General features: G+C 44.9%; 1 protein-coding gene across 5 annotated transcripts in view; it reads left to right on the top strand.

Moving 5' to 3' along the window:
* GRIA3 (glutamate ionotropic receptor AMPA type subunit 3) overlaps positions 1-14,393 on the top strand; it is a 156,263-nt gene that overhangs the window by 116,103 nt on the left and 25,767 nt on the right. For all 5 annotated transcript variants that reach the window (XR_008239069.1, XM_052813323.1, XM_052813322.1 and 2 more), the window contains one exon: positions 1,168-1,366. Coding sequence is in view for 4 of the 5 variants with exons in the window: in XM_052813323.1 (XP_052669283.1) it covers positions 1,168-1,366 (199 nt within the window). In the remaining variant the exon portion in view is untranslated. The remainder of the gene's footprint in view (positions 1-1,167; positions 1,367-14,393) is intronic.

Here is a 14,393-nt window from a genome sequence, read left to right as displayed (position 1 = left end):
AGAGTTTTCTTGCTTTATATTTCTTCCCTGCACACAAACGGAGGACTGCGGCACCCAGGTTCCATGGATTTAATGTATCTGGGATTGACTCTTCCTCCACTGGTATCAGTAGAGTTAAGGGAAAACATATGAAATAGCTTTGTCTCAGCTCCTGAAATGATTCCTGGTCAACATGCTGTGTTCGAAGAATGAGCACTGTACATGGCGGTGAAATTCCCCACCCGGCTGAGCGGCGTGACACTGGCATCCTTCAGCCGCGAACAAATATTTTGAGCCTGATGTTCAGTTGCTTTGAAGCATCAAGAGCTCTTACTGACAGGATCTAGACCTCCTGACCACTAGGCATTTTGTAATTACATGTTTACAAATAGGCTTTTTTTTAGTCCTTATGGTATCCTTTTAAAAAAACAAAAAGCAAAAACCACAACAAAACAGAACATAATTAAATTTTTTTCTGCTTCCTTCTCTGTTGCTCTGGTGGTTATAAAGCAGGAATATGCTTAACTTGGAACAGTGCAACATGCAAATTTTAATTAACATAAAACATAAACCAGCCTCTCTCCTCACTTTAATATGCAGATTCAGTCTGTAGTTCCTGCTAGGTTGTGATGAGAGAAGGATACTGGATCATTTTTTGTTTATTCCTTTGCGTGTTTACCCAGATTCCTTTTTGCAGTTTGCTACATCCTACATTTTGGGAGTCAACGCAGTAAGAGGTCCATTGGTGTCCTCCAAGCTGGGCAGCCCCCAAAGAGACACAGTGCTGGCATATCGCTGCAGGCAGATCCAGCCTCGGCCAAAGGCTGGGCAAGCAGAGAACGCCAAAGCCTTCTGGCAAAAGACTTCTCCAGCAAAGGGTCTGTGGAAGTCAGGAGACCTTGTTCCTCTCCAAGCCTCCGGTGGGGTTGGCTCGGGTGGATTATTTCTTTATCGACTGTCCTTGGTTTCACTGAAGGACTGCAGGGAGAGTTTAACTAGGTAAGACCAGGTGCACACTGAGTTTGCTCTCCGGAGGAAGGCTGTCAGGAGCTGGCTCACGGTCTGCCTGTTCACAGATACCTGGAGGATCTGGACAAAAGGGTTGTGCATGTGAATTTCTCTTCAATGAAGAAAAAAAAAATCAAGGAATGTCTTCAAAGCAATTTGATGATGTGTGTTTTTCCATAGATCTCTCTCAGGGCGAATTGTCGGAGGAGTCTGGTGGTTCTTCACTCTCATCATTATCTCTTCCTACACTGCTAATCTTGCTGCCTTCCTTACGGTGGAAAGGATGGTTTCTCCCATAGAGAGCGCAGAGGACCTGGCTAAACAAACCGAAATAGCCTATGGCACTTTGGATTCAGGCTCAACCAAAGAATTCTTTAGAGTAAGTCTGTTAAATCTCCATTAGCGCTTTTCTAATCTGTAAGTGCCTAATACACGGTTTTCAGTCATTTGTTTTTGCCCAACTGTAATAGCTGTTCTGGTGAAAGCTGCTTTGTGCAATCAGGACAGGCCTGAGTGCAGATTTTAATATCAAAAGGCATTTTATCAAAAATGGGTGGGTTTGCTCAACCTGAAACATCTCAAGATGGAAAACCTGACCTCTGCTATCACAGAAAGGGGGTTTTTAACACCGGTTTCAGAACCTCGGTCTGATGAGCAATAATGCAGTCATTAGCACAATATTTAGCAAAGAAAACTCGTGGAGGAGTGATGCTCTTGACCTACTTGCTCTCTTTGCCCAGCTGGCAGCCGTTAATGCCATCCGACATTGGTGTTCACTTGCCAGAATGAGAAGGGGGATGGGAAGCGTGTGTTGCCGTTCGTTTCTATACGGCGCATTGATCGCTGCCACGGTTGGTGCTGTATCTTCGTTGCTCACCAGCATCTGGCTGTGGCTGTATCAGGCAGTCAGGGGCGAAACTTTTGTACCCCAGAACGCTGGTCTGTATTCATCTTGGTTAGGGAAATGCTGGGTTTGCAATATTTGGGCGTAGGGGAGAGTATACACCTTTATTTAAGATCATCCTTTCTTTCTCCACTTGCCAAGCCACAAGCTAAACTGCAGAGAGTTTGGTGAGGGTCATTAAAAACTCTAAATATGACCTCAGACCACTTTTATGTACCTAAAAACGTTGCAACCTGGAAAGCTCTCATTTTTGGCCTTTCCAAGGGTGAACTGAAATGCTCAGCCCTTGCAGGGAGCTCTTGGTTCTCTCTCAGCAGTGCCAATCAGATGCCATTCAAACCAGCGTTTTTTTCTGTAAAAAAGTGGTCAGTGCTGCCTGTCACGCACACTGGCCAGGTGCAAGTGTGAGAGAGGAGGGCGACAAAAAAACCCTTGCTGCTGTCGGCTGATGAAACACTGAGGGCTCCTTGAATAAATACCGAGGGCTCCTTGAATTTCCTTAAAATTTCAATACACGACCACACACAGACAGACACACGTGTATGTATAAATCTGATGTAAAGCTGGAAGTGAACGCAGAGGTATTTTATAAAGCTTTTGTACTCTCCCCTACTTCTATGTTATGTCTTTATATAAAAATAGGTACTCAGTAGTTCTTAATTAACTGTGGTGGCCCGTATGTTACAACAGCTTCTGTTTGTACTAAAATCCTGTAAGAAAAACACTGACCTCGTAAGGGTGACATGCGTGTGTAAAAATTTGTATTCCATTTAATTATCAGTCTGAGGCAGTGTTATCTGCACAGCAAAAATTAGTTGAGTGGGCCTGTCAGAAGAGGTAGCACAACTTAATTAGAAATGTTGGTGCTGTTTACAGTTACTATACTGTTCTTGTGGGGGAAAAAAATCTTCTTTTCAATATCTCGTTACCGTTAATACAGAAAGAGGGATCGTATGGGGGTGTTTCTTCATTTCCTTAATAGTTTGACATAACAAGGAAATCCCTTCTCACCAAGAGATCAAAGGAGTGTGCTTTGTGTGAAAGGATACAAAGTCTAGTAAATGTATGAATACTTTGTTGTGCTGTTAATAGTCTTGAGATGAGCTGTGACTCTCTCCTGGTGCTGGAGGCAGCAGGGCTGTAAATGAGGATGATCTGTCAGGAGCTGCCAGCTCCGTCAGGCAGGGAGAGGAGTCGGATGGGGAAGGAGGAGAGCGGAGCCCCGGGAGTGGTGGAGCCGGGCATCACGCCTGCTCGGAGCGATCCCGATGGGCCAAGTGGGAAGGAGAATGGGCCCTAAGTGGTGCTTCTCTCTCCTCAGCGTTCTCAAGGCACACAACATAATTTCAGTTGTGTTAACTTTTGCAGAGTAATTAATTTGAATAGAGTGATGCAGCCACGAAGCTGTTGTAATTAGAGTCTTCTTCAGTTGATTTGAGAAGGGCAAAAGCTTTGCCTTGGATTACATGCACATGTTCACATAAATACTTCGTTGTACAGTCTTTATTAGCTACTTAATAAGATGTAATGATGGCTGAAACTTGAAATAACTCTTAGAGGGCACTTGGTTTCTGAGCACCTGCTGCACAGACTGTGCCGGCTCTGTGTTTTGGGATACTTTTCTCCCTGGAAGCTCTTTTCTCACTAGCACTAGAGCATCGGTGGGAGGGATAGTTGTCTGAGTCAGAAAAAGCCATGAGTGCTCCTGGGTACAGTGTGATGCTTATTCCCTCTGTGAGGGGAATATCCTCCTCCGCCCATTCCCCACCAGCATTTAATCAATTTAAGCAACAGTTGGCTGAGTGGGTCAGGATCATCTGCCCAGTGAGAAAGGAAGTTTCTGACTGAGGGGATGGCTACGTCAGCAAGTCAGCGCAATCCTTACTCACACTGGTTGTCTATGCATATGTACACACGCTCCGGCTGTGGCATGTGAGAGGTGGCTAAATCTTCCGTAGAGGTGGGAGAAGTTGGCTGGCTGTGAGCAGGAGGTCAGCACGTGTGTAGAGGCACCAAGAGTAGTAACTTGGCTTTGTAGCAGGGCCGTGACTTCACACAGGAGGTGCAGGACAGTCTCTCCAAGATCCCATAAAGAAGCTTGTATGGGTATATCTCTTCCTAGAGCTATAAAGCTAAAATGTTTCTCAAACAAAGATATGAGTCAGATATTGATCTGAATGGCTGCTGTTGGCCAGTGAAAGGTGCCAGACTGACAACAGCAAAGAAAAATTGCCTCCTAATGCATCATAGAGGGACGACACGTAAATGACCTTCAGATACCCACCATCTTGTCTGTGTGTGCTAGACGGAGCTCCTTTAGAGCCTTTGGTCCATGGCTCCTTTCTGCCAACCCCATTTCCAGCTAGGATCACTTCTGAAGGTTTCTTTTACAGCGTGGATACCTATCTGCTAGGAACTGGACCGATACCAGCACCTCATTTCAGAGGAACAGATGGTAATGACTTTCAGCCACTTCAGACCTGGGCAGACTCCAGCTAGTGACCTATTTTATCCTCTTGGCTGTTTCCCTACACATCACAATGTCTCCCAGAGAGATGCTGTCCCAGCTATGTAGGTTAGAGCTAGATACACCACTGCTGTTTCAAGCGTGCACAGTGACTGCTGTCGGCGTGACGTTGCTCTCACAGTTACGACAAGAGAGCTTGGTTTTTGTAACAGTTTCACAGCAGGCACTATTCACGCTCCTCACTTGCTGGTGACTCTGCATGAGGGCATTTGTCCCCCCAGTATGTCTAAGAACCAAATGAGCCTTCCTGTATTTTCTTGGTTGTTGCTTGTTTCTGCTCAGAAACATTTTACATTTTGCGCTAATTGGCTTATAAAGGCATTTAAATGGCAATCAATAGATTATATCAATTCCCTTTTGGCTTTCAAAGGGCACTCATCCATATTGAAAAGGAAAAGAAAGAACCTCTCCTTAGATATTTATTAACATACAGTCTCAGATTAAGGAGTCCAGAATACTTCTTCCTCTTTCTTGAAAACTGGCAAAGGCCTGTGCTAGAAAGCAATTTCACTTCACTAAGCTACTACTTTTAAGGGTGTATCTGTTAGAATTAACATCTTCTAATACATTCAATTAAAGCTTCAGCATATCTGAGCAGCTCATCAAATCAATATAACACCCTTTAATCCAAATTCAGCACCGAGCCTAAGTATAATACCACAGTCTAATAGGTTTCACACCTCCAATATGCATATATTCAAAAGGCATGACCTTTACAACCAATTAGTAATTCTTATGTAAACGTGGCTGTATTTAAACTTCAGTAGAAGCAGAATGTGTTTCTAGACATCTGGAAATACAAATTGCTCTTGAATTTATGGTGATTTCTTTTAATTGATACCAGATATCTGTGTTAAGAGGCTTCTGTAAAATAACTTGCAAGATATGTGTTTGATCACTGACAAACACAGCTGACCCGCTAGTGCACTTTACTGAAAACTTGAAATTTCAGAAGGTCCTCGACATTGCTCTCATGTGACAAAGCTTTACAGGTTGAAATATTGAGGCAGGTGACACGTAGCATGATCTTGCATTAGGTCCTTCTCCCTTTTACGGGAAATTGAAGGCGGCTCATATCACACCATTACCGATATAGTTAATCACTGTTAACTAAAACTAAGGAAAAAGGAGGCCTCAAAGGACTTTATTTTATTGTATGGTATTTTATCGTAGAACTTTGTATTTTTCTTAGCAATAGTTTCAAGGATGTCCCTGACAAAATGACTCTGCTACCCAATGGCTCCCCCATGCCTCAGATGAAATGACTTGCCACTCTGAAGTCAGTTCCTAATTTTTTGTCCTGGAAACGGCATTAATTGCCAGGCCTGTTAGGAGTTTCAGTAGAAAGGCTAAAGATCCTCTGGACATGATGGTTCCTGCTCTTACAGTTGGTTACTCCTACCTGGCACTGATGTTCCTGAGTATTGGATAGAGAGTTTGACACTGCCATTGCTTCTGCTCTTGATAAAGACTTGAGGCTCAGTGCCTGGAGGAGTCAAACAGGCTGACAGCCTTCAAGCACAGCTTAGATACTTCAGATATTATTTTTACAATTTTTTTGCAACACGGTACAAAATTCACAGCTACGGCTAAGGTCTCCATTACTTCAGGACACATGGGAGTGATAGCTGACTTGAGGACACTGAGGAGTGCACATGCTTTCCTCGTGCCTCCTGTGTGAAGCCTTCACTTCTCATTGCACTCGAGTGGCCTGGCCAGACACTTCAGTAATATTTTGTTCTTGATTAATGTTTCGTGAGAAGGCGATGCTGTTCTTTTACGCCTTTGTGGGCACGTTCAGCGCTTGAAATTCCTCTTCCATCAGTTTTCTCAAAAAGTGTTTTTTTCTCAAAAAGTGGTTGTTTCCAAACCAGGTTCAAATGTGAGGTCTTTCTGGACTTCATATAGACATAAGGTATGATATAAAACTACAATTTTTTAGGACACAGGAAGTCGTGTTAAGGATGGCCCCTAAGATGGTCCCCCTTTTTCTCTCTTCTTGGTTTCATCAAGTCTGAATAGTTCAGCAAGAGCAGATAGAAAAGCGTGAGATGCCCTGGCAAGAGGCTTTGCATTTCTCTCTGCAGCTCTGGTTGCCCATGCTGAGGAAAGGTGCTTTGACGTGGAAACAGGTACCAGAAAAAGCATGTAAATATGGTAAGGGGACTGGTGAGGTGTCTTTTGAAAAGAACTTTTAAGTACAGCTTGTTTAGCTGGTAAAACTAAAGCCGACACAGGAAATAATTTGTTCAAAAGAAAAGAAAAAACCACCAGATTAGCACCAAAGCGAAAAATAAACATTTATCTGAAAAAACAGTGAAAGAACAAACGAACGGATTGACCCAAAATTCCTTGGAAATTAAAAGAACGTTCCTTAAACCCATCAAAAGGATTTTGAAATTCCTTCCACTAAAAGCACTTGGGGTAGCTAATGCCTCCGCTCCTGTTCAGGCCGGTCGGGCTGTACGAGGTGGGGCTGCAGTGGCACCGGCGACACCGGCGGGTCGCTCCCGGCTCCAAAGAGCGAACCGCCGCGGGATCCCACCCCAGCTGGCAGGGTGCCGAGAGGGCTCCCCGTTACGGTCCATCCCGGGGGCCCTCGGTAAGGGCAGGCTGTGGCGGACGAGGCTGGTCCCACGGAGGGACAGCCGGGCAGGAGCACAGCACCGTCCCAGACCCGTTAGGGAGAGAGGGAGAAATAAGGACCGTAACGCGTTCTGAAGCACTAGCGTGTTACACCCAGATAGGAGATAAAGAGCTCATTGCTTTCCTCTGATGATAAGGTTGCGTGAAGACAAGAGGTAAGGGAAATAAATTCTACCAGCAAGCGGTTTAGGTAAGGAAAAGCCTTGAATTATGAGCCAATAGCTGCCGTGTGATTTTTATGCGTTCTCTGCAATCAAACGATATTGAGATCATCATTAGAGCTTATTAAAAATACCATAGTGAACTCTGTGCGTGCAGCGCTAAGGGTTTCATCTGTAGTTAAAGTCTTTGATTTTTAATTTCAAAATCACTTTGCTAGTGAAGATGAAGGACTTGTTTCTAGCATAGCATTCATACAAATGCTTTGCTTTTGCCTTTGGATAAAACTATGATTAGCAGTTTTAAGCTTTCTGTGTTCTTGGCATTGAGCGAAACAACACAGTCATCATAACAAACGCCTGACAAAAATATAGAAGTGTGTTTGTATTTATGGACTTTAAAGAACAGAACATCGCAGAAAAGCGATAGCTTCAAATATGAGCTGTATAAGTCTTTGATAGGCGACGTGGCAGAGATTAATCAGAAGAAGTACTGTGGTTTAACTGTTTTTCAACACAGAAGGCGTGAAAAACTTATTCACCCATATATTCTCTCTCCCTTCCCTGTTTGATATAGGTGGGATTGTGCACAAATATTAGAAGGTGAATGTATGTGTGCAGAGAGATCACAGCCTCTCCATTGCATGAATGATAGATGGTCTACGTGGGGTTTTTTTTTTTTTTCTTAATCTGTTGAACCTCCTTTCTGCCACATGGCTAACAGGCAGTTTTAAGACAGCATGAAATCAAATGTGACATAATTACAAAAGAAATGGTTTCCCATGAAGTGATCTAATGTCTTTAAGCCTATAGATTGGAGAGGAAAATGTATCCTTACGGGAACTAAAATTAACAGCTCATCCATCATCCCCTCCTTGGAAAGGAAACGTTTGGATGGTGCGGGGGTTAAGGCGGCTGAACCATTTTACTAATTTCAGCAGACAGGCCAGGATTTAATGAAGCTTTCAGTCAACACTTAATAACAAATATTTGAATAAATCTCTCCTTTATCTGCAATAACAGATGGCATTTGTCCATCATCTCTACTTGCGTAGACCTGTGTCTCGATACCGCTCAGAGTCGATCTCTGCGCGAGCAGGGTTGCCGGCTCCACTGCGGAGGCGAAGGGTTTCCCTGGGTCAGGCAGTAGGTGTGGGTGCAGCCCACGGCGAAGCCCGGCACCGCAGCCAGCAGTGGGTTAACGCCGTAACTGTGTCTGCACCAGCGAGTGGAAGCAGAGAGCGCCTCGGGGAAAAAACCACTTGCTGTTTGAATGCTCTACTTTTCAGAGAGCAGCTCTATGATAATGATAATGACATTGCTCAAGACAGCGAGGACCCTGGTTTTTCAAGTCTCTCCTGCTTTACGTAATGCTGCTGTGTCACATTAATACATGCTTGTTAGGGATTCATTTAAAATACATGGGTGCTGATAAATTACTCACAGCGCTGCTACTGTTACTTTTGCATAATTAGAAAATACATGAAGGTTTAGAAACTCTAATGATGTGAATATGAAACATCCCCTCTTGCAGTCCACTGGGATTTCTCCATCATTGCCTGTATATCGGGCTATTCTGTCTGGAGCTGAAAACTCATTAGACCTGACACTGTTCAGATCGTGTGCTGGAAACGCCGTTCTCTGTTAATTTATTACGGGCCAAATCCAGAGCAGGGCTGGTGTGCTGCTCGGTTGCCCAGACAAGACTACTCTGCTAAATATGTCACTGCTGGAAAGATGCCCCTTAGCCTGAAGGCTGACGTAATCCCTCCCTCCGGCCGGCTCGGGTGCGAGCTGCCTCCCGCTCCCTAGGCAGGCAGACGGACGGACGGACGGACGGACGGACAGACGGGCCCGCAGAGCGCAGCGGTGCGGATCCCCAGCAGTGCCACCCAGCCCCTCTCGTCTCCCCACGCAGCCTCAGCCTCGCAGTGCGCTGCCTCGGGGTGAGCGCTGGCTCTGGCCGTGAATCACAGAGGATTTACAAAGGCAGTTTGTCTCTTGGTAAAGACTTTCATTTTAATTTCCCAATCAGTATTGCAACGGGGAGGAATGGATGGTAGCAATAAAGTGAGGAGATGGATATAGGCGTAGTCTGAGGTTCAGTGTTGTGCCAGGAAAGGATGTCTTAAAATCTTGATTTACATTCTGCTACTCAGACTGTTCCTGACATGTCAGCGACGTCTGGTTACAGCCGGAGTGACTCTTTGCTCATCTGTTTGTATGAGCAGAGCTCACTCCAGAAAAGATGTCCGTTAAAGCAGCTACTGCACGTTACCTGCCGGCTGCCAAAGCTCACGTTTTCAAAATGACCGTGATACACAGGAAAAGAAAACCCTTACAATATTGTATTATCTCTGGAAGATAAAGTTTCTTTTATAATGGGGCCACTATGTATGTCAGGTGGGGAACAACGGTAGTGTTGCTGAAGCCTGGAGGGGATTTTTGCAGGCTGCTTCCCCAGCTGCCTCTGTGTGCGGTGCTGCCGTTGACCCTCCTTCCCCACCGCCGCCTCCTCCACGAGCTCCTGCCGGACCCCCGGACCCCCGGACGCCCATCCCTGGTCCCGTCAGGGGAGAAACGCTGCCCGTGGGTCGAGAGGGCTGCCTCCGAAAGCCAGAAACTGTCCTCACAGCCCCCGTACAGGCGGCGTCTGAATCTTGACCTAGGGGATCCTAGAGGAAAGCGGCAGCCCCGAGGTTTGTGGGCCTCATCCTTCAGCTCTCTGGGCTTCATTTGCCCCAAGTGGGAAAGGAAAATGCCATTTCTAAAGCAGAAGTTATGACATTGTTAATTTGAACAACAAGCCAACATGACAATGTCTCTCATTGCAAACTTGACTGTGCAATATTATTATTCACCAGTTTACCCTTTCTTTTACATTTATGCATATGTTATCAAAGATTTGTGCATTCCTGCAAATATACAGACTAGTTTACATACGCATGCTTATCTATGGTATCCCATAAATTCATAAACTGTGGGTGGAGTTTGGTAGATTTAGGGGTTCGTCTCGCTAAAAGACAAATGTCCTGTGCATGCTCATGGCATCTGACCTACTTTCTTCTGACGAGAACGTAATAAAAACAAGAGGTTCATGTAATGATGGGATTGATTTTTCTGTCCATATAGGTAAGTAAACTGCTGGCATCACAAGTTATGTGGCTAAAAGCTGTGACATTGATCTGTTAGACTTTGCCCTATGACCTTCAGTAGGGGACATCTCTGCTTTCACATCCGCCCTTGGGGACCAATGGTGCCCTCTGGCCTTCGTGAAACCTATTTTTTCCTTCTCAGTAAAGAGCTTGGAAATCTCAGGCAGAGGGACCTTGCTAATAATATTTATCATGTTATTATTATGAATGTAGCACCGTTAGGCCAGCCTCCGTGTGCTCCAGAGCTGGCACTGGGCTGGGGGCTCCGACCACTGTCCCTCGCTCCTCCCAGAGGCAGCTGTGGCGGGGGGGGCTCGACGTCAGGCTCGCGGGGGAGCGGAAAGCCTTATCAAAGCCTTATCCAAAAGACCAAGACCATGGCAGCCACTCCGTTGCAGTTTGCCGTATTGAAAGTCCAAGAAAGCCGCTGCCTAAAACTGATGGATCTCAAAGTGGTCCCCAAGCCAGACAACAGCGGTGGTACCAAGGCAGTCTTCTGGCATTTTTTCACTCCTGTTTAGTAACTTGCTTTTTAATGGTTCATGAGCTACTGGATTCATTAGCTACTGTAGAAGAGCTAATTGCACACGTGGAAGAAAAGCAATGAGTGATGATAATGAAGCTAAGGTTCACACTTAACTACCTAAGTTCATATCAGTGAGGCGTGCATCTATATAAAGGCAGCGTGTATTATTCAGATTAAATACCTGCACTGGTTTTAGTACGGACCTTTGTGTTTTGTATCAGCAACATCTGTCTGACTTAGGGCTATAAATTTCCCTTGTTAAAGAGCTATAAAGTGGTCATAGGGCTGGTGTAGCAGAGGAGTGTGTTAACTCTGCTGCTTCAGGTCCTTTATCGATGTCTCTGCCTACCGTTGTGTGCATGCCGTGGTTAGGATGCTCTGTCCGCTTTGCGCAGGTCTCACTCTCATTTGCTGCACTTCCCTGTTGGATTTGCTGCATTTCAATGTATGCTGGCCTACTCCAAATTATATTAAAGTTTACATAGCCCGGACCCAGCACTGCCACCAGGCAGCTGTAACTACCTTCCTTCTGGGTCTTCTTAGACTTCTTAGTTCCATTTCTTAGACTGATACTGCCCAGCATGAAACATTCTCCTGTTCTTCCTTATAGCCCAGCTCCTGGGTTACTGGGGGGACCTTATCTCTTTCTCTCCCCGCTCTTTTTTTTTAAGCTTGTTTATCACTCTGTTTTGAAGACAGAGGTAAAAAATATAACATCAGTATAATCTAAAATTTTAAGCATACAGAGTAAAAAAGGGAGAATATATAAATGAATTTTAAAAGTAAAATGGATTTGGGTGAATTTGGCTCATGACTGGGCGATCAACAATAATCACCTATAAGAGAACATTTTTAGCTTGACTACTGGGAAATAATTTCCTGGTGCCTGTCATAAGAAACAAAGGACCGTTTTGGTCATTTTAATAAAATATCCCTACAGGGTGCATGAGGCGGGCATTTTGAAGAAGACTTGCAGGTTGAGGAGAAGGTGGCAGAGAGGGTGAAACGTTCTAAAATAGGCAAAGAGCATCCCTGTAACATACTCTAACTATAGAGGAAAAATGCTGTTTCTTTCAAATACAATAGCTTCAGCACTACTCAGTAGTGGAGGAGGTGACGCAATGTCACTTTTAGCAGAAGCACGAGACAGATGTCTGCAGAGGGGGAAAGGTAACTCGGTCATTGGGAGAAGGCTTCGGTCACAAAGATATTTTAGAGCTAAATTTAACCAATGTCAAGGAATCGTCCAAGATGTGCTGGGTTTTGCGGTATATCTCTAGGCGGTTTGGGATGTGCGAAAGTGAAACCAAGGCATCTGGTCCCGCTCGGCTGGAGCCAGGTTTTTGTCATTGTTGAATGGATTGAAGAAATAACGGCAACTGAGAGGCAAACCTGCCTCCTTCCCGCTGCCTGTAACGCGCGTGCCCAGCCCCGTCCAGCCGCGCTTTTTGATGCTGTGGCACACCGTGGGTTTGTTTGATTTTTCATTTCAGTGCTGGAGCCAACCGCACATCAAAACTAGCAGAATTGGAATGAAAGACGCTGTTAAAATTGTGGACTGATTGAACTGACGCCTTCTTTTAAAATGAACGCGTTGCTACCCAGAAGCAGCGTGTATTTAGGTACCGGTTAATAACGGGCCAAGTGAAGTGACTCCTCAGCGTGAGAGCTGCTGGCTCTGCCCACACAAAAAGGAGCTGCCTCCACCCTTGTGCTGAGGTGTGTGTGGCTCATACTTCTGCATAAACATCTCCAAAGAAAGAAAAAAGCCAGCGCTATTGACAAAGCAAAGGCCAGCTCTATTTATATCTGCAGTAAGGCCGTGATAATGAAAAGATGCTTTAATGTGTCCCAAGGCCTAGATGAAACACTGAAAATGTTGCTTTTAAGAAAAAAAATGATAATAATATCCCCTTGAAATCCCGAGGAAATGTGTGTGACGGACTTCTTGAGAGCAATATCAAAGAACTGAGATAGGAGTTGCAGAGCATAGGGAGTTACTGCAGTTATGGGCTTTGAATTGGTTTAAATCTTTGCTTTTAAGCTTTTTTTCTAAATATCTCTTTAAAAGTAGCACTTTAATGAGAGGGAAAATGTTTTACTGCCACTGAACTCTAGCAGCAGTGCAGATCTGTCAGACCTTACCTTATTCTGGAGTGTAAATCCTTTCTCTATGGTTGCTCCTGCTGTCTGGCCCCTCTGGCAGGTGTCAGACTGCTGGGGGGGCACGCAGGCGCTGGGAGGGGTGCCCTGAACGTCTGCAGGGGAGGACAGATGGGTGAAAATGTTCTTTCAGCCCAGGATTTGCAGCTAGCTAGAAAGGAAAGAAATTTTCCTTTTCTGAAAGTCTTTTAGGGGCTTCTGGGGGTTTTTTTGGAGGCAATTGGAAAACTGGAAAAAGGAAAATATTTACTCAAAATACCGTCTTTCATTTCATCTTGTGTCTTTGACCGGCTTTAGTCAACTGGTCATCTCGTGCTGTCGAGCAGGTGTAAAATACGGCTCCTGGGGCAGAAAAGGCCCTCGAGCACTTCGGAGCGGGTTTGCAGGTTTCACAGCTCCTCCGGTGGCACTGTCCCTTCCTCTAAGGAGCCTCATCATAAATCGTTATTTTGGCCTCATTCTGAATTTAGGGGAACGGCTGCAAAGAGCAGCGCTAACCGAGCAGGACGCGGTGGTCGGAGCCCATCGCCTCACTGGTCCCACTCCCGGGACGTCCGTGGGTCCTCTCCCAGTCTCCCCCAGTCAGGCTCTGGCCGCTCCGACCGCTCCGAAACCAACACGTGCCCGATGCGTTTTATTTTAACCATTCCCAGTCAATACCTGCTGTGTTCATTTCTAGCGTGCATTTTTGTCTACTTCTACTAGATCAGACTGCTCTACTCATTTAGTTAATTCGATAATAACAAGATATTATGAAAATCCCACTTGGCAGAAGAAGAGGTGGGCAATGATCATATAGAAATGTGCTGATTTTTATTAACCGCATCATCCAAAAGAGTTAAACGAAGGGAGCAAACTATAAAGCTTAGGCTATTTGTTAAAGTTGAAAGGAGGTCTGGTTTTGAGTGGTGGAATTTGGTTTTTTGAAGCATGAATGATGATATTCACCCTTTGCCCTTGGAGCAGAGAATGTGCTTGCTTTGGACCATTTGCAGCCCTGAGCGTGCTGTTGGCACTCACCAGATAACTGTTATTATTAACAATGCACAGATGTATTGGCAATTGCTTTTAGGTAGTCAGGCCAGCTGGAAAGAGTATGAAAGAACTTATTAAAGACAGATATTCTGGTGTGAGTTAGAAGATGAAAAGGAAAAGAAATTCTGGTTTGTCTGTGTAGTTAAAGGCACACTCTGCAGAGGAAAACAAGCAAAAGCATACGTAGTGCATGCGCAATTTTTGAAGGCTAACCACTTTAGCTTGCTGAGAGATATAAAGAGTAAACCTGTATTTTTACCTTCCTTTTGTCCCTTAGATGCCCATTTGCAAA

This window comes from Harpia harpyja, chromosome 18 (genome assembly GCF_026419915.1).
Source record: "Harpia harpyja isolate bHarHar1 chromosome 18, bHarHar1 primary haplotype, whole genome shotgun sequence".
Taxonomy (NCBI): Eukaryota; Metazoa; Chordata; class Aves; order Accipitriformes; family Accipitridae; genus Harpia; species Harpia harpyja.
This window is presented reverse-complemented; position numbering and strand designations above follow the sequence as displayed.